This window comes from Antechinus flavipes, chromosome 1 (genome assembly GCF_016432865.1).
Source record: "Antechinus flavipes isolate AdamAnt ecotype Samford, QLD, Australia chromosome 1, AdamAnt_v2, whole genome shotgun sequence".
In the NCBI taxonomy this organism is placed as follows: domain Eukaryota; kingdom Metazoa; phylum Chordata; class Mammalia; order Dasyuromorphia; family Dasyuridae; genus Antechinus; species Antechinus flavipes.
The window spans coordinates 590166597-590188414 of NC_067398.1; the positions used below are offsets into that span (position 1 = coordinate 590166597).

At 32.6% G+C, this 21818-nt stretch overlaps 1 protein-coding gene across 1 annotated transcript in view; it reads left to right on the forward strand.

The window, feature by feature from the left end:
• RIMS2 (regulating synaptic membrane exocytosis 2) overlaps window positions 1-21818 on the forward strand; it is a 761226-nt gene that overhangs the window by 472819 nt on the left and 266589 nt on the right. The window contains exons 16-17 of the mRNA XM_051974462.1: window positions 4815-4883; window positions 9852-10008. Coding sequence (XP_051830422.1) covers window positions 4815-4883; window positions 9852-10008 — 226 coding nt within the window. The remainder of the gene's footprint in view (window positions 1-4814; window positions 4884-9851; window positions 10009-21818) is intronic.

A 21818-nucleotide genomic window follows, 5' to 3' on the forward strand; every position in this document is an offset into this window, starting at 1 on the left:
AGTTAACTATTTTTTATAGAAAATAGACAAGTACAATGAATTCTTATGTTCTCCATGTTTCTCAATTAGTTCATATAATCAAAATTATTCATTTTAAATGTTTTCTAATAATTATCTTTATATTTTTCATTCAACAAATATCTTTAAAGGAACAATTATTTGAAGATTTGTTCTCATTGAAAATATGCTTCTGTTCTCAGTTTTAGTTTACACATTTTTAGGAAGATGATAGAAGCATTGGCTACAATAATATGCAGAATTAAATGGTAAATATAGTAGGTATTTGCAAAGCAATGTGCTATTAAAATTTTAGTTGGGTTACTATTAATAAAGATTATCAAGAATGCATCTTTGGAGGGGGTAACATTTACAATTAGGCCTTAAAATATTTAAGCATTTTGTAAAGCATTTGTCAAATATTTTACTTGGTGAAAGGAAACAACTTAGGGTCTAGGGATTCAAAGAAAAAGATGAAAATGGTCTTTCCCTACATGGGACATACAAGTTCAAAAAAAGTTTTGATATGAGGTGGAACACTGGAGTGGAGCCTTAAAGAGAACTAAGTGTTCTTTTTTATTTACTTAGTATTTGATTTTTCCCTAGTTACATGTAAAACAATTTTTAACATTTGTTTAAAAAACTTTTGAGTTCCAAATTATCTCCCTTCCTCTCTACCCACCCCCACCTATTGAGAAGGCAAACAATTTGATATAGATTATACATGTATAACAAAACATTTCCATAATAGTCATGTTGTAAAAGAAAATATAACAGAAAAAACCTCAAGGATCATAGTAAAAAAATGCTCCAATCTGTAGTCAACCTTCCTTCTCCCTAGTGTAGATGCTATTTTTCATCACAAGTTCTTTAGAGTTGAATTAGTTCATTAGAACTATTGCTGAAAATAGTTGTCTTTCACAGCTGATCCATCTTTTTTAATAATAGATTTTTATTTTCAAAATATATGCAGAGATAATTTTCAACATTCACCCTTGCAAAACTTTATGTTTGAAATTTTTCTCCCTCCTTTTCCTTTTCCTCCTCTCCTAGACAGCAAGTAATCAAATATGTTAAAGATGTACAATTCTTCTAAACGTACTTTCACATTTATCATGCTCATTCAATGCCTGTAGTCCTCTTTCTGGATATAGATGGCTCTCTCCATCACAAGTTTATTGGAATTGGCCTGAATTCATTATTGAAAAGAGCCATGATGATGATGAACATCATCAGAATTGATCCATTTTATAATATTGCTGTTACTTTGTATGCAGTACACTTATTTCATTTTGCATTCATGTAAGTCTTTCTAGGTTTTTCTGAGAGTATCCTGATCATCATTTTTTATAGCATTAGTGTTCCATTATAATCATATACCATACTTTGTTCAGCCATTTCCCAATTGATGGGCATTCTTTCAACCTCCAATTCTTTGCTCCCCCCCCAAAAAAAGAGTAGCTATAAATATATTTCTTCCTTTATTAAATCTGTTTGGTGATACAGAAATACTAGCGATATAGCCCCGTCAAAGTGTGTGAGGGGTTTTACAGCCCTTTAGGCATAAGAACTAAGGATTCTAAAAGGTGAATGTGGTATGATACTGCATTCCAAACAAGGGATACTTTGTGTGAGAGCATGGGAAATGTTATAGGAAGTGAAATGTGCAAAAGATAAGAACAGCTAAAGGTTTTATTTGGCTGAAATTTGGAATATTTATACAGTAATGCAAAATAATTCTGGGAATTAGGATGTGAAAGACCAGCCTTAGGACTCTGTCTTAGTGTTTATAGAAAATCATTAAAGATTATGAGTAGGAGAAGGCCATGAAATATATATAGAATTTCAGAAGTACAGAAGGGAAAAATGAATATTTGAGGCGTAATGAATAGCAAGAGCACAGTAATAGATGCAAGAGAATATTATTTATATTTAGGAAAGATTCTAATTTGACTAGAATAGAGTATGTGGAAATGAGTAATGTTAGATAAGCTTGGAAAAATAGTCTAATATCAGACTATGGAAATCCTTGAATACCCAAGAAATATTTTTATTTTATTTTACAGTAAAGAGGAAAGTAGATTAAGGGAAGGCAATACAGAAAGATATATCAAAAGCCTATTGGGATTGTCTTGGTAAATGGTAATGCAAACCTCTACTGGGGGTAGAGTGGGAAATAAAGAGGAAGGTCCAGATACAAAAGTTATTACAGAAGTGTTCATAGGACTTACTGATTTTGTGGGTATGAAAGGTTAAGAGTCAAAGAGTAAAAAAGTTTGAACATGAAAGACTGAAACTCAATATGAGTTTCAGTGCCACAGATTGAAATTGTGAGATGAGAAAGAATAGACCTAGGGGAAATGACAGTAAGTTTATGTGTAGACCTATTGAATGTTATCTTGAAGGCAGGGACCTAGAGATGTGGTTCTGCAACTTAAAATGTAGTAAATTAAAATCTGGGAATCATTCAAATAAAGAAATACTGAATGAAGTTGTGAAATTAGTTTGTCAATGAAGAGAGTGTAAAGAACAAAAAGAAAAGAAACAATAACTAGATGTTGGAGGAACACTCACATTAAGAGTTTAATTGGAGAATGTGCAACCATCAAAGAAGTGAAGAAGCAGAATAGTATAATGATGATGGAGTTAGGAGAGGAGAGTCATAGGGAATGAGTAATGTTGGAAAATTGTATTGGGGTCAAACAGCACTGAAAAAGAATCATGGATTTTATTGTTTAGGCAGTCATTAAGACCTTTGAGAGTAGTTTTAATGGTTTGTGGAGTCAGAATGAGTAGTAACAATGTAATGATGGTTTTGGATATAGAATACTTTATTAAAGAAGTCTAAAATTGCAGCGGAAAGAGACGTATGAGGTGGTACATTGATGGTATACAAGAGTTAAAGGAAAACTTTTTTCTGAGTGGATACATATATATATATAATTGTTGGAACTAGATGCAAAATAAGCTGTGATGAAATGGAATTCAGGATATAGATAGGTAGATTAATTGTAATGAGAAGTAAATATACTATTACATCATTGATGGTATAGTGTGGATGGAAGGGGATTTTGTTTGAGTCTGGGTTGATGCCTGAAGGGTTGTTGGAGCCTGTTTCACGGAGGAGAAGGAGGTGGACAATGGCTAGTGCTATAATGATGAAGGGGAGGGTAAAGTGGAATGCAAAGAATTGGGTGAGAGTGGCTTTATCTACTGCGAAACCCCCTCAGATTCATTCTACCAGGGTGGTGATCAGTGGAAACAAGGAGAAATTATGTAATGGAACTAAGAATTGTGAAGATTTAAGGAATATTGCATGAGCCTTGAATTCCTTTCAAGTCATCTCAGTCTCCTCTGAAATGGAGAGCCAAATTATTCACTATATATGGGACTTGCATCCTGTTGTGGAGGGAAGAATAAAGAAAAGATTCAGAAGAGATCCTTGGTGAATGAAATAGAAAGTTAGCAATGGCAAAGTCGACCATTAAGCAGAAAAAAGAACCCAGCTGTGGTTATATAGCATAAATTGCAGTTAGGTAGCTCAGTTTTATGATTTTTGCTGGAAACATTTAGTAGCTGGGAAAGAAAGTGGGAAGAAAATTATCCAGGAATGACTATTTGAAGATCAAGAATGGCAAAATATCAGGAGGGCAAGGATTTTCACATTATTAGTTAACAAAATATTAAACATGACAGGTCATATAGTTATGGCTAAGTATGGAACACATCATTGGGTAAATAGAATGGGAGAAAAACACGTTTGTTTTGTTTTGTTATAAATGGGCTTAGTTTGTAAGTTATTCATGTCTTTCACTTTTTCTTTCTCTTGATACTGACAAACTTCGAGTTTTATAATATCCCACTATTGTTTATTTCAGTGAATATTCATTTGCCTATTCAGAAGAATAGATGAATGAAAAAGAAATAAAATTGAAATAATTCTTTTTAGCATGTCTTATATAGGTTGAGGAGAAAAATAGATGGAAACTATCTAGTAAAAGAGAGGTTTTGTATGTCTGAATATTAGAGGACATTTGCCTTAGTTATACTGTTCCTTTATTAAGATACATAATAAAGAACTGATTATACCCAGCTTTTAATTTGTGTTTCATGTATGTTTAACATGAATATGCTAATTAAAACATTCAAAAACATAACAATAGTTTTTGGTGTTTACTTTGGCTATGGCAAGCAGTATGATGAAAAGAGGTGATCAGAAACACATTCATTCAATTGCTAAATGTGACACAAATCAGCTGATCATAGACAAATCACTTAGTCTCTCACTATCCCTACACATCTCTCAGATTAAAAGGAAGAAATATATTAGTCTGCATTGGTGGAAGGAGTATTTATCTAAGTATTTCCATATATACAGATTTCAATATGTGAAAAGCAGTGGGAGATAAGAAAAAAGTGAAAAACTAATTATATGGAGATTTTATTTCAAAATAGTGAAATTTAACCTTTGTCTTATCTAATGGATTTTGAAATGTAAACTATAGCTTTTGTATATTCTGCATATGCCGTTGTACTTCATAGCATCACAAGCTTCAAGACATTTTGAATCATAATCTATTTGAATTGACCAATAGTTATGTTATTTGTGATCTTCCTTCAAATTTGTGAGAACATCAGTCTTTGCAATTTCACAGTGGCTTTCTTGTATATTTTTTCATCCAAAAATATATACATATATATATTTGTGTGTGTGTGCATATATATAATATAAAATTCAGATTATTTTCATTTTGTATTTGAAATATTATAAAATAGAAAAAAATTAAATATAATCCTATTTATGTTCTTCCTCACAGGGTCTAAGCGAATAAGTGACAGTGAAGTCTCTGACTATGACTGTGATGATGGAATTGGTGTAGTGTCAGGTAAAATTTTTTAATAGATTATATTATTAACTGAAAAATCACTATGGATGTATAAATCCTTGTATGGAAAACTTAAAATGTCATTTACTGAGTAGTTCACAAACAATAAATAAAAAACCCCAAAAAATTAAAAATCAAAACATTATTTTTCTAGAAAACTGTATTTCAATAATAGGGTATTATAATAGGAATTTCAAAAGAGAAGTCAATTAAAACAATAATCTCATCATTCCAGGTAATTTTATTCTTCCCCATAAAAATATCAATACCTTTGTGAATGTTTTTCAATCCAGAGTTGGAAAATACATTTAGATATGTGAATACTTATCTGCAAATATCCAGATTCTTTGCTTAAATTCAGATATCATTTAGAATTGTTTGTACCCATTAGTATTATCAATTTTGATTGATTTGAGTTTAACAAAATAAGGAAATTTCTCTCCATATAGGTACTAGTTATGTTGTCTTATTATAAGTATTATTTGCTTTTCAAGGTACTAAAACTTAACCCTTTTCGGCTTAATATTTTTATCAGTGACATGAATGACAGCATAAATATTATTTTATCAGGTTCATATATACTATAAAGGTTATAAGTTTAGTATAGACAACAGATGATAGAGACAGAATAAAAAAATAAAACAAAATAGCCTTTCATAGGCTAGACTGATAGACTAAATTTGATAAATTTAAATTTAGGAGAAAGAAGTTTAGTGTCATATATATATTTTTAAAATTAACTTCAAAATACAAGAGTGAATAAGGATGGCTAGATATTACCTTTTGTGAGTTACTTTGGAGAAATAGTATACAATAGCAGATAAAATATTGAATTTGGAGTCTAGAAAACTTGAGTTCAAATTTTATCTATTGGATAAAAAATTTGGATAAAACAATTGACATATTTGAATATTCCTTTATTTCCTTATTGTTAAAATGGAGATACTAATACTGTAGTTCCTATGTTTAAGGGTGAAAATGAGGCTCAAAAGTGATGTGTGCAAAAACAAAGAATAAACTCAGCAGTACTATATGAATGCCAGTTATTTTTCACTGAAAAAATATTTGTGCATCTTAATGGATTGTAAATTTAATATGAGTCATTAATGTGAAATAAAAGCTAATAAAACTATCATAAAAGTTGGCTATATTGACAAAATCCAATATCCAGAGCATTTATTATTATAATAATGCTAAATTCTGTACAATGGGTTATATTAAAAAAATTGTATACACACACACACACAAACATACAAATTCATAAACAAGTTTAGGCAATTAGATAAAATGTGTTTTAATAATGCAGAGATCTACAATTCCATACATATTAGTAGCTATTCCACAAAGGATCTCTTGCCTTTATTTATTCTTTATGAGTTGTGAAACTGGAAAAGTTTATCTTGTTTGGTTACTAGCCTCTCCAGATTTAGCTACAGTAGTCCTAACAGGACATATATAGCATTCTATTTTCAAAATTTACTCAAAGCTTCTCTAGTGATCTAAGACTTAACAGTCTTGTGCTGTACTGGTATAGTTGCCAGAATCTGAGGTGACAGAACATTTAACAATATAGATATCAGTGATTCTTTCTACTGCCATCTCTCCTCGCATCACCTTAAAACAGCAATAAATGTGTCAAATAAAAGAATAAAAATAATATAAAGAAAAACAAAACTTATGGAAAATGTTATAGAAAAACCTAGCAGAGAGAAAAATGAAGTTGAAATGTTGTTGGTCAGATCACATCTAGAATGTTGTTTTCATTTCTGGAAGGGGAAAGGGTTACAGTTAGGTAGAACACCAATAAGTTGGTCACTGGAAAGGTAGCCAAATTGATCAACAGCATAGAAAACATATTGTATGAAGATAAATTGAAGAAAATTGAGATTATTCAACTCAAGAACATATTATTCAGGGGAGAACATTATTAGCAGTCTTCAAGTATTTGAATGATTTTCATTTACAATAGTTATTAGACTGCTTGATTTCGAAGGCAGAAGTAGGAACACTGAAGAGATGTTGCAAAGAAATATATTTAAGCTTGATATCACATAGAAATTCTTAACAATTAGAGAATGCCCAACCACTTTGGGTTCCACTCTTTGGAAAACTTCAAGCAAAATCTGGCCAGAACTGTTTGGGCTTTTGGAGATTTGTGTTCAGGTATGAGTTACTAAAATGGCTTTTATCTCTAAGTTCTTTATTTCTGTGATCTTTTTTTTCGTATCCAAATAGGATGCTCTTCCTAAGACTCACTTTATCTTCACGAAGCTTTTTCTTTTGTCCATCAAATGAAGAGGACTTTATGACAGTGTACATTTTTCTAAATGTACCCTTGAGTCCAACTTCTCTTACCTCTTCTGCAATCCTTTTCTCTTTTTAGAAACTGAGAATTGGGATTCTCTACTTCAAAAATCTATATTACCTATACAGTTCCAGTGGTGAAAAACATTGGCTATTTTCCTTATGTCTTCCTCTTCACTTCTTATTCTGGTTTTTTGCCTCTATCCCTTTATTCATTCTATTAGGCTGTAACATGTGCTCCATTGTGACCTTATGCTTAAATTATACCTGTTGTTGCAATTTATCTTATTTATTCCAGAAGAGTTGTTAAAAGCTTTGTCCATTTTCTGTGCCAAATTTATTAGATTCTAGGGGTCTCTTTACTTTGGGATCTTTTGACTTTGAATACTAAAATACTTGGTGAATTGAATCTTTTATTTTTTATTTTTTTGGTGAATTGAATCTTGCTGAATAAATAATTTTATTTGAAAGAAATATTTTAAAGCAAAGCAAAAATCACATAAACCTTTGAGCATATTTTTATCTTAGTAAGAAATATGTACATTCATCAGAAAATTACCTGCAAATCATTTAAAACACACATAGCACTTGAGAAAAGAAATGGATTACTAATTGGTTACCTATCCTAGGCCTAGCCATACTTTCCAATTAACAACTAGGAAAATAAGATGAGTTTTCCAGAAATGATGCTAAGAAGAAAAATGAAAGTAGAGAGCTCTGTGAAAAGAGCCTTGAGAAGATAACATTAAAGTACTGCCTAATTTTTTCAGCCTGGTCAGTTTATATGTGAGAATCACTATGCCCATTGGTCTGTCCTTTTAAGAATTAGAGAATGCATTCTACTTTCTCAGTTAAGCATTATGCCAGACACAAGGGTCAATGGAAGTGGCTCTCTCTTTTAAGAGAGAAATGTTTTGAATGAAAGGGGCTCTACAAGGCAAACAAAAACAAGCTGAGCTGCTTCTTCACAAATGATTTATTACTTCTAAAATACATAATTTTGTTTTATTTGAACCTATTTTATTCCCACTTTTCTGGATATTTTCTTAGTTTCTGTCCAGATGTTGTCTTGATTGTTGTCTCGATTTTCTTTCTACCTATCTGACTAGTTCTTTCCTCTCGTAGGAGCTGTTGGTATCCACAGAGATAAGCTTTTTTCTCCACAAAGGTTCTGTTCTAAGGTCTCTTATCTTTGTTATCATTGTTATTGTACAGAATAGGAAAAGCAGATAATCTTTATATAATATTTTAAGTTTTGTGAAGAGTTTTACATATGTTAACTCATGTGAACATTATATTTTCTTCCTTGATGATCTCATTAATTTTCAAAAGTTCATTTGTTTTCTATATATATACATACACACACACACATATATATGTATGTATACACACACACACACACACACACACACACACACACACACACACACATATATATATATATATATGGCTTCCAGATTTCTTTATCTAATCTTAATATATCTATCGAATTCCAATACTGTATTACCATCTGCTAACTAGACATTTTCACCAGGATATCATTCAGCATTTTAAAAAGAGAATTCATTGTCTTCTCCCAAACTAATCAATTCTTCATTTCCCCATTTCTGTTGATATTATCACAATTGTCCTGGTCACCCATGTGTGTAACTTCTTAGTCACTTTTCCCCCTTTCCTCTACCTCAACACTACATTAATTGCTTTTACTTATCCTATTCCCACAATATCTCTTTTATCTTTCCTCTTATTCCATTTATATAATCTCTATCCTAATTTATTATCTTATCACTTCTTAGCTGGAATCTTGTGATAGCCTTTTAATCGATTTCTTTGTCTTTCTCATCTCCAGTTTGTCTTTTACTGAATGACAGCTTTGTCTATATCATGTTCACTAAGAAATCTTCCCTGTTGACCATAGGATAAAATATAAAATCATCAGCTCCCAAATTAAAGGCCCCCAAAATCTATGTGCCATTTATCTTTCCTCTTTATACCATTCCAGTTAGGTCTTCTTCTACTTACCCATACAAAAATTTCCATTTCTTTTCACAGGTCTCCCACGTCTGAAATATACATCTTCATTTCTGTTTCATAGAATTCCTAGTTTTATTCAATATACTTCTCAGGTGTTTGGGCTTTTACTAATTCTGTTCTTTCCCCCAGTTATTAGCATTCTCTCCCTCTCTTTAAATCATTTTGTATTTCTCTATAAATACTTCCTGTTTAATTATTTGAACAAATGTTTTATATGTCCAATAGAATATAAGACCCTTATAGGAAGAGAATTTTTTTCCCTTCAATCTCCAGAAGCTAATTCAGTGATTTGCATGGTATAATGAATATTTGTTGAATAGACTTTAACTGAATTGCAAGACTGCCAGAGTGTGAAGGGGAGAGATTTTGGTATTTATAAATCTCAATTTAATCTAGCACATTATTTAATATGTTATAAGAATTCAATGAAGTTTTAGATGATTTTGAAAAGCCAGATAATGCACAAATATCATAGATTATGTTTATCATTAAGATTTATCACATTTGATAATTGCTTACCTATTATTCATATACTCCATCTAAAAGTGTAGTGTCAATGTATCTTGCTTAAATTAGGAAAAAAATTAAAAGCTTTTGATTTACTTGAATCTCAATATTTATGCTCTATAGATTATCGACACAATGGAAGAGACCTTCAGAGTTCAACATTGTCAGTTCCCGAACAAGTGATGTCATCAAATCATTGTTCACAGTCTGGGTCTCCTCACCGAGTAGATAGTATAGGAAGAACTAGATCATGGTCACCTAGTGTCCCTCCTCCACAAAGGTAAGTAATATTATATATTTTATAATTCTATTGTTATAAAATGAAATTAAGATATAAATTCTGTGGTACTAATTTCATATGATACTGTAAGCAGGGGTCCTCAAACTTTTAAAATAGGGGGGCAGTTCACTGTCCCTCAGACTGTTGAAGGGCCGGACTATAATAAAAACAAAAACTTTGCTTTGTGGGCCTTTAAATAAAGAAACTTCATAGCCCTGGATGAGGGGGATAATCATCCTCAGCTGCTGCATCTGGCCCACGGGCTGTAGTTTGAGGACCCCTGCAAGCATAACAAAATAATATAGCTATTTGAAGGAAAAAGGTACTCTTTAGATAGAACTCAAACATTTCATACTCTTAAAAAATCTGTTTACATCCTAAGGATGAGGTCCAAAGCCAGTAAGTTAAAAACATTGCAAGTGGATACAATGATTGCTTTCAGAGATGTTCTGAATCTACTAAAAGTAGTACTAAAAAATTGAAAGGCAAATGATGGAAACTAGGAAAGGTAGAATAAACTAGGAGAAATGAAGAGCAACTTATCAGTATTTAGTTAATTGGAATAAAAAAGACTTCATGGAGACAGTATTATATTATAGAAGAATTATTAGAGCTATTTCTTGGGAATAGGGGGGAGCGAAGATGGTGGAGTATAGAAACACTGGCTTAAGCTTTCCCAACTTTCCCTTTCAAACAATTTTACTAATGCTTCAAACTGAATTCTGAAGTGTCAGAACCAACAAGAAGTTCAACTGAGACATATTTGTAACCCCCCAAAATATAGGAAGTTGGAATGAGATATTTGTGACACAGGAAAAGAGGCTGGCTTGAAGTACATGTGAATGAAGCACCATTGGTGAAATTACATGGTAGTGACAGAAGCAGTGGTAGCTTTGGAAGCTCAAAATAGAGATAGTAAAGAGACCTGACAATTGGTCAGAAAGAGGTTTTGAGATGCCTTTTTCCTAGCACTGGGTACAGGACCAGACTCTGGCCACTCATTGACTATATCCACTGAGTCATAGATTAAGGGCAGAGAAGGGCATTGTTGGTCAAAAGTGAATGAAACCCTGGAGAGGAAGTGTCACTTTCAGTTCCAAGAGCTCAAGAACACTGAGGAACAGTGTAATTTCTGATGTAAAGGGAGAAGGGCTACTGAGAAGCAATATTAATTGCAGTCCCAAGGGATCTATGAACTTTTTTGGTTAAGGACTAACTAGTGTGCTGACTCAGAAACTAGTGAGCATTCTTCTCCCCAGGTTAGACCACTTTGAAAGCCCCTAAAACTTTGAAAGCCCCTAAAACTTTGAAAACCCCAAAATTAGCCCTAAAACAATATTAAAAAGTTTGGAATTTGAGAAAGCATTCTCCCCCTCTTTAAGTCAGGATGAGAGTCCAACATTACCATATAATTCCAAATAAAGAAATAGGTTGAGAAAAATGAGCAAACAACCTCCACAACAACAAAAAGATCTTGACCATAAAAAGCTGCTGTGGTGACAGGGTAGACCAAAACACATATTTAGAAGACAATGAAGTCAAAACAGCTATAATCAAAGCCTCAAAGAATAATGTTGACAAGGTCAACAGAAAATCATGGAAGAGCTAATTTTTTAACATCAAGTAAGAATAGTTGAAAAAATTATGGAAAAAAATGAAAGCAAAAGAATAAAATTATTAAAAGACAATAGATTGGTATAAGGAGCATAAAAATACTGAAGAAAATAACACTGTAATGAACAAAATTTGCCAAATGAAAAAAGAGGTTTAAAAAAAAAACTCATTGAAGAAAATAATTCTTTAAAAATTAAAACAGAATAGGCTAAGTAGAAGAACTCCATCAAACATAAAAAAGTAACAAAAAAATTCAAAAAATGAAAAAGAGAAGAAAATGCAAAATGCTCCTTTGAGCAAAGCAACTGACCTGGAAGATAGATCAAGGAGAGAAAATTATGAAGTATTAATTGAATTGTAAAGGTATTATTGAAAGCCATGATCAAAGAAAGGACCTACACACCATATTTTAAGAAGTGATCAAGGAAAACTGTCCCTAATATCCTAGTATCCTGATCACCACTGAAAGAGATCTCAAAATCAAAACTCCTAGGAATAGTAGAGCCAAATTCCAGAGCTCTCAGGTCAAAGAGAAAATACTTTAAGATACCAAAAACCATTCATATATCATGGAGCCACCATTGAAATCATACAGGATTTAACAGCTTCAACATTAAAAGAGTGAGAGGGCTTGGAATTTGACATTCAGGAAAGCAAAAAGAGATGGAATTACAATCAAGAATAATCTAGCCAGTATAACTATGTATAATCCTTCTATGGAAAAAATAAACATATTTAATAAAATAGAGAACTTTAAAGAATTCTAGACAAAAACATCAGAGCAGAATAGAAAATTTTGCTTTCAAATATGACATAAGAGAAGTATGAAAAGGTGAACATAAAAAAGGAATCATAAAGGTCTCAATAATGTTAAACTGCACCTTGCTATATGGGAGGATGATTCTTTTATCTTCTAAGATCTTTATAATTAATAAGGCAGTCAGAAGGATTCTTACATAGAAAGAAGGTCTGAAAATGAGTTAATTTTGTTGAGATGAAGTAATTAAAAATAGGTGAGAAAGAGGAATACCTTAGAAGAAGGGAGAAGGGAGAGGAAAAATGGGGGGAAATTATCTCACATAAAAGACATGTAGAAAAGGCTCTTTACAATAGAGGGGGAAATGGTAGTGGAAGAAATGCTTGTACCTCACATTTAAATTGGTTCAAAAAAATGAAAATACATTTACATACTTAATTGGTACATGTAATCAGGAAATATTTAATGAAATATAAAAATAATTTTTAAAAGAGTGATTAGATCTGTTTTACTTGTTCCTGGGGCCAAACCAAGAATAATGAGTAAAAGTAGCAACGAGGCAAATTGGATATTGTGCATAAAAATTTTCTGAACATTTAAAAATATTTTAATTGTTCAGAATGTCCTGGTAGATAGTTGTTCTTAACTTGAAATAGTTGCCATGCAAAAAAGATAGATTCCCTGTCATATACTGTGAGATAAGTCATTGTCAGTGATTGTCAAGGGTAACAGGAGTTAACTGTGTTTGGAGTTTTATTTTAATAGGAGTATAGATTTTTTTCTTTTTTATTGAGATTAAGTTTAAGAATGAAGAAATTGGAGCTGCTCACAATTTAAGGATAATCTTGTAGGAATTTGGTGTCAGCCTCTTATATTCCATCAGTTCTGCTATATGTTTTAACCTGTAGATGAAAAATGGAGCAAAAATAGTCCTTAAGTATGGATGGAAGGCTTGTAGAACCTAGATCTCATTCTCGTTGTAGGATCATTTTAGCTTTGAATGACTTTAAGGTGCACAAAATGTATTGTATTCATTTGAGCTATAATCGTCCTTTGATTTATGGTTATTGGCAGTTTTTCCCACACCTACCTGTCTTCTGATTTGAGTTCCTTTGGCAGTCAATTATTTTTTGTTGGTGTAAGTATCATATTTAATAGGAATATGAGGGGACAATTTTAATAAACTACAACAGTCTAAAAGTTATTTCTTATTGGAAAGGGGTGATAATTGGATAGGTTTTTCCTCTCCATATAAGAACTTGAGATTAAAAGTGGATGGTGGCAGAATAAAGAAAGATTTTTTTGGATAAGAATTCTGAGAAGTTCCCTACTGATCTTTCCTTTGATATAGTGATCATTCCAGTTTTCATCTTTGACAGCGGACAAGAGCTTATAAGGGGAATCTGCCATTAGCTATAAGATGTTCTTGTTTCTTTACATTTGCATTTCTAAGATTTCTTCTTAGGTTACTTTTAAGAAATTCTTTTAATGAAGAAGAATGGGATCTCTTAGCGGTCATACTCATCAATGGAAATTCAATTACTCTGGGTCAAAGATAAAAAGCCTCAGTAAAAGAAAAGAAATATTTAAGCATGTTAAAAATGGTGGATAGTAGCTTCAAGTTCCAATGGTACAGATGGGAATCATTCAAGGGAGAAAGGGGAACTTCTGGGTAAATTTTTGCCCTATAACTGGTAGGATTTGTTATTAGAATAAGACATTCTCTGTTTGGGGTAAAAGACAAGGGGAAATAACCAAATAATTTTATTCACAAATAAACAATTTATTTCACAATAAACAATTGTGAAAGAAGTCCTTTTAGATAATTCCAGAATTGAGATATAATAATTCAGACAAAATTGTAACTTTCTCTCTAAATCCAAGGACAACATATAGTTGCTACAACAATGTTTTATTTGTATATGCATGTTTATGTGTATATATGCATATAAATATACATATTGATATAGTTTGTTGTATAATATTTTTCTAATTTTCCATTATTAGGCTAATTGGCCACTGAAAGATTTTTACACTGTTAGACATTCAAGATGTTGAGAAATGTTATTCCTATTCTCCCACTTTTTTTTCTGAACTACTAAGTGGTAGGAAGTTACTAAAGGGACAAACCACCCTCTAAAAAAGTTTTATTTGATACGTTAGTCTATCCTATTCAATGGAAATTGTTGGAGCAATCTTCTGAGAAAAGACAGGCTTTTTTAGTTAGGCAGGCTGCCGATGAGAACTTTTACTCTCAAAGAACTGAAGAGGCAGCTGTTGCCATTGCCCAGTTACCAGTGTGCGGTAATAATTTTGGAACATGTTAGACATAACACAAGGCATTGTGTTGGAATGGGTTCCATTAATAATATCTTCTTACTAGAGCCAATTAAAATATGTGTCTACTCAAGAGCATAACATAATTTGGTTGAATAAAAATATAATTGATTTTTAATTAAAAAATTAAAATACGGATTGCTTAATAACCACTGATTATTAGGTTGGACCAATTTAGCCATAAAGTATGAAAATGACTTGGAGATGGTCACTGATATACAAGTAAATATTTTGAAATGTAGAATCAGTCAATAAACATTTATTAAATATCTAGCCTATGCCATGATCTAAGTAATAGAAAGAAAGGCAAAAAAAGTCCATAGTCTTTAGGAGCTCACAGTTTTAATAGAGGAGACAACATGTAAATATCTCTGAACAAAAACACACACACACACACACACACACACACACACATATATATATATGAACATACACACATGACTATGTATATATGTATACAGGCATACTTCATTTTATTGTATTTTGAAGGTATTGCATTTTTTACAAATTGAAGGTTTGTGACAGCCCTACATTGAGTAAATTTATTAGCACCATTTTTCTAAAAGCATGTACTCATATCATATCTCTGTCACATTTTAGAAATTCTCTCAATATTTTAAACTTTTCCTTTATTATTATATCTGTTATGATAATTGGCAATGTAATACTGATATGATTTTGCCAGAGAGTGAGATCATCCAGATGGTGAACACAAAGCATTATTGTTGTGCCAAACTCAAGGCACAGCTTGCTTGCTGAGCTGTAGCTCTGGAAAACTGGGTGTATTCTAATATCATTACATTTCCCCTTTTGGTCAAAAGGGGGGGGTCTGAAAAAACCTTTGCACTTTTGGCCAATAAAGGAGAGGCAAGTATAAGCTAAGATGCCATGAGAATCCAATTAGGCCAGGACCAGATGTTGAGTTGAAGAGATATTGTCTAGCTATTGTTTGCTTGCAGATAGAAAAGAAGGAGGGAGGGCAAAAATGTAGAGGAAGAAAATGTTAAAACGTGCTTGAATCAGGATCATAGTAACATAAGGGAAGAAGACAAGATACTCAGCCCTTGTCCAGAATCTTGGGACAGCTGTTTCACTCCCTGTTTCTGGGTCCATGTTAGATGAATCTTGAGGGGGTTCTGATAACTACATGAAGTAGAGGCTTTCTTTGGATGATCCAGGAGCCCACACCCACAACTTTGACAACTGTGGAAGTAGTAAGAACGATATGGTAGGGACCCTTAGAAGACATATGGGTTGACAATTGTGAGAAAACTCTATCAATCTTTGATTTCTGGTTTTGGTCAGCATAACATAGGTCCTTGATTAAGAGTCTCTAAACAAGACATAGGGTCTAGTTTCCCAGTCACATAGGGTTAGGCTCAAACAATGCAATAATGTTTTGATTAATGAAAAGAATAGTCAAGATATTAGGAGACACCCAATTTTCCAGAGATTGCACATGTGCAAACTGTGCCCTGAGCTTGGCATGGCAACAATACTTTGTGCTCATCCTCTGGATGATCTTACCCTCTGGCAAAATCATGTAATTGTTGTATTGCTTTGATCAGCACCAGGTGTTCTCTGAACTTGAACAAGCATTGGACAAATACCCAAATTCTGGTCATGAAATTCTGCTATGAATCAAATTTGTAACATTTTTGCTATTAGTCCTTATTATAAGGGTTTCAGTTCACTAAGCAGCTATAGATAGAAGTATTGAGATGTCCCCACACTAAAGTGGGTCCCCCCTGCTAGAAGCAGTGTCCTGGCTCACATATCCTTGTCTGCCAGTCATTTCCTTCACTTTGAAATTAAACTTCTGTTTGATTCCTACCTGCTCTGTCTTTAGCCTGCACTGTTTGGCTCTGGCCATGTATAGGTTTGAGGCTGATTCCATCCAATTGACAAGATAGTCAAGTCAAATCAGCAAGCATTTATTAAGTACATACTGGATGTCAGATGAAGCAGCTAAGTGGCTCAGCAGAGAGTTGGGCTTGTGGTTAGGAAGACTCATTTTCCTGAGTTCAAATTGCGTGAAGTTAGGCAGGCACTTAACCCTGTTTGTCTTATTTCCTCATCTGTAAAACGAACTGAAGAAAGAATTGGTAAACCATTGAAGTATCTTTGCTAAGAAAATCTCCATTGGGATCATAAAGATGAAGACAACTGAAATGACTAAACATCAGCAAATGTGTCAGCAATTGTGCTAAGCACTGGGTTATATAGAATGGCAAGAAAAAAAATTAAATAAAAAAGAAAAATAGCCCCTCTTTACAAGGAATGTACATTGTAATGCAGGGGAAAAATGCAAACAAATATGTCCAAACATATAAATTGGATAAATTGGAAATAATCTCAAAAGAACACATTAAGATTAAGGAATAATGGGACAGTATTCATACAGAATGTAAGACTTTGGCAGACATTTGAAAGTTCACAGGAGACAAAAAACAGAAATAAGAAGAAAGAGTGTTTCAGGCAGAAGGAATAGCCATTGAAAATGATTGGAGACAACATGTTTGTACAAGAAACTGCAAAGAAACTTATCTTTCTAGATTGCTGACATGGAGGGATAGGTAGTCTAAAAAGGCTTGGAAAGTTAGGAAGGAGCCAGGTGATAAAGGACTCTGAAAACCAAATTGAGGATTTTATTTTTATTATAGAAATAATAGGAACAATTATAATTTCTTGTGAAAAGTAATAATTGGGCTTTAGCAAAATTAATTTGTTAGTTGAATGCAATATAGCTGGAGAGGGAAAAATGTGAGACATAGAATCAACAACTGATTACTGTCCTACTCTACAGATGAGGTGATGAGGGCCTACATGTTAGTATTGAAAATATCAGAGGAGATAGGAAGCATATTGGTGAGATGCTGCAAAAGGTCAAATTGCCAAACCCTTGCCACTGGCTGGATGTGGAGGGTGAGAAATTGTAAAAAGTTGAGGTTAACTTCCTAGTTTAGGTAGGTGGTGGTACTCTTAACAGTAATAGGAAGTTAAAAAAGGATGATATTGGGGAAAAGACAATGAGTTTAATTTCAGACATTATTTCAGACATAGTTTTAGATGTATATACATGTATATAGAATTTCTAGGTTGAATATATAGTTAATTATGTGAGACTAGAAGTTAGTAGAGGCTGGAGAAATAGATCTGAGAATCATCTGTAGAAGGTGATAATTAAAAGCACATAGGTAATTACATCAAATGTCAAGTTACAAAGTATAAACATTATTCTTTAAATCATATTTACTGAAGAAATTTAAACAAAAGAATGATACATAACTCTAACGCTCCAACAAATACAATACTTTGTTTATAACATGTTTTCTTCATAATAGTTTTGTTTGGGTAATGAATGTAGGTATTATTATGTCCATTTTATAGATTGAAAAAAAAAGCTCAGAAAAATAAGTTACTTTCCAAAAGCCATATTCATGACATAATCCCTTTTGGGACTATATAGACTTTTTCACAAGCACTTTCTTATTTCTCTCATTTCATAGTCAAAAATTAGTCCCTGCTCTCAAAGATCTTAGAGTCTTATAGAACTGTGACCTATTACTTGCAAACCACTATCCTAAGAACTGTGAAAGACAAAAAAAGTAATAATACAAACACTTGAGGCATGAACTACCTCAATCAATTAATAAAATATCTTGTAAATTTAAAATGTTATAAAAATATGAGCTATTATTATTATTCAAGTAAGGTTGCTAGGTTCTTCTCCCTACCCTCTCTCCTATTTTACTTAGAATAAGTGTCCACAATTACAAATACTATGAATTTATATAATATTCTAATCTTTGAAAAATTTAGAAACTACACATCATGAGAAGCAGTAGGGTTACTTCTCTGAGCTTTTTTCCTCTTCTATAAAAATAAAAAGGAGCAGATAGATAAATAGATGGAGAAACTATAGATTATATCCATTTCTCTATCTGAGTGTAATAATACTAATAATCATCATAATAATTATGTTGATGTAGAGCCTCACATATGTTATTTATTTTCCCTAAAATTCCTAAAGATTGGTACTGTTATCCTCATTTCATTGATCAGAAAACTGAATCTGAGAGCATTTAAGTGATTTGCCCAATGTTACATACCCAGGAAAGTGTCTGAGACAGTTTTTGAACTTGGGACTTTCTAACTCTAATTCCACTGCTTTTTTCCATCATGTCACTTGGCTACTCAGCCTAGACAATAAGTATTCTTCATCCATTTGAGGTGTGTGTATGTGTGTGTGTGTGTGTGTGTGTGTGTGTAAGTGTAATGTTCTCTTTAAAATATATTGTTCTCTGGGAGCAGGTTTTTTGGAGGACTTCTGGGTTCTTCTCCCTACCCTCTCTCCCATTTTACTTAGAATAAGTGTCCATAATTACAAATACTATGAATTTATGTAATATTCTAATCTTTGAAAAATTTAGAAAGTACACATCATGAGAAGCAGTAGGGTTACTTCTCTGAGCTTTTTTCCTCTTCTATAAAAATAAAAAGGAGCAGATATATAAATAGATGGAGTTTTCACTTCAGTGTAATCCCCCCAAATGTAGCCAAGGATTAAAGTCCAAATCCTTTATTGTTTCCTTCAAAATAGCCTGGTTAGCTTTCTTAGAGGCTTATATCTCTCCTTCCTTCCGAGAGCTCTTGCCACTAGTTCTTTGTCTCTTTCAGCTTGAGCCTCTCCTCCTCTGAATTTCCAGCCAGCACAAAGGTGGAAGTTGGAATCAATCTGACTTCGCCTCTGAGAGAGTGGGCTTGTGAACTTCTATGGGCTTGTGGGAGCTCCTCCTTATATATGATCTCTTAAAGGTGTGAACTCTTAAAGGTGTGAAAGGTGTGAACTCTGAACTAGAAAATTGTTAAGTACCATGCTAAATTAGATAATTATTGTCTCTATCAATTCCAGTGACTTAGCACCTTTTAAGAATTCTAACATGTGTGCGTGTGTGTGTATGTGTGTGTCAGCCAAAATCTTTTGAATGGTTATAGGTCTTATCCAAGAAGCTTGACATTCTCCCAAGGCTTATTTGACCACTATTTCATCGTTTACAAAAAAAGGAACTTCTGAAAGACTTACCATCTATAGATAATCCTTTTGCAACTTAAAATCTGTTCAAAATAGTGAACTTTTTGGTGAACATATATTTATGTTTTTGTTGTACTTAATGTTCATAACCATAAATATATGGTCTACTGTGAACTAAAAGTTGTGGAAGCCTAATTGTTCCTTTCCACTTACCTCATCAAGGATGCACATTATACACATATAAGTTATTCTCATAGATATGTGATGTTGTTGATAAAGTAAGTATCCAGATTCATAGTTGTTAATGTTCTCTTGGTTACTTTTTTGTTATTGATAATATTTGAGATCTTTCTCCATGACTGGTATTAGCTTCTTCAAAACCTTGTGAATTGATCTCCCAACTTCTCCCTAATTGTATTACCTCCAGGACTGATCATTTGTTAGAAATCCTTGGTTTAATACACATTTTAATGTCTGTCTCTCCTTTTTATTTCTACAATTGGTATAAACATACACAAGAGGTAATTTAAGCTGCTTCTGTAAGCTAAGACACTAAGAAGTTCAATGAGGTAAACTGATAAATAAACAGTAGAAAAAAACAATCTCTAATTCATAATTTGTTCACGTAACACACTTTTCTCCACTAGCTCCCATTCTCTGGCAAGGTAACACAATTGGACTGATGGGCTTATTTTTCACTTTCTGACTTCCTCCTTTTTGGTGATAGATTGTCTTAACCTCGGCCACTTTGGGGAACTTACTTTCCAAAAACATTAGTTCTTACCTCAATTGACTTTAAAGAGAAAAATGCCCCCGTTAGTATTACATTGTCCTTTTTCTCAAGCATGATACAGCTCTCCTCATATAGTCTTATACTCTTCTTTGAAATACTCTGTTCAAAACTTCCTGTTCTTGGCTGAGTGCTGTTGCAATATAGAATGTTGCCTTCCAGGAATATCACCTTATACTTGGGGGGATTGACAAATATTAGTGCTTGCTGCTGCAAAATACTGCAGTGAGAACAGGAACAAAGTAAACTGGCATAGACTATAGCAACAGCAAGACAATTGCTGAATGAAATGAAACCTACCCTCTTTTTTTCATAAAAAAGCAGTAATCTAAAACTGAAAGAACACATCATCTGCAATAGGGATATGCTAGAAGCTTTCCCTGCAAATATAAGTAAAGCAAGACTCTTGACTTTCTCTACTATTATTTAATATAATTCTAGAAATTTTTGTAGTAGCAATAAGACAAGAGGAAGGAATTCAAGGCACAAAGACAGGTAAAAAGCAGAGTGAACTATCCCTTTTTGCTGATTAGATCATGATTTACTTAGAAAATTATTGGAAATCTGCAAAGATGCTGAGACAATTGACTTCAGCAAAGTTGACAAACTACAAAATAAACCCACAAAACTCAGTAACAATTTTATGTACTAGTAGCACATTTAAAGGGACAATAATTGAAAGGGAAAGTACACTTATAACTACAAAATGTATAAAATATTTTGGGACCAATCAAGGCACACAGATTTTTTTTTAAATATCAGTCCAATTGCAGAGTATCTCTCAATGAAGTAAAGAGAAACATAAGTATTAGAAGAATACTTAGTGTTCACGACTGACTTGATATAATAAAAAAGAGAGCAAAGTTAAATTACAGGTTTAATTCTAGACCAGTCAAACTATCAAAGGGATATTGTAAAGTCATTGTGTTTAACTCAAATAGAAATACTTGAGATTGGGAAATACAGGAGTATCCCTGTGATCTGTATCTGCACTTAGAAAACCACATATTAATATTACATATATTCTGTTTTATTTTTATCTATTTTTGTTAAATATTTCTCAATTACATTTTAATCTGGTTCTTACTATACTTGTGGACTTCTTCACATTTGACACTTATGCTTCACAAAATAAAATAAAATAATAATAAAATTCACTTAAGTAAAAATATTGAGATGCAAAGAAAACTAATGAAAAAAGATTAGAATTATACTAGAACAGGATTTCCATATTTCAAATCCATATTGTAAAGAAGAAACCATCAAAATCTTTTGCA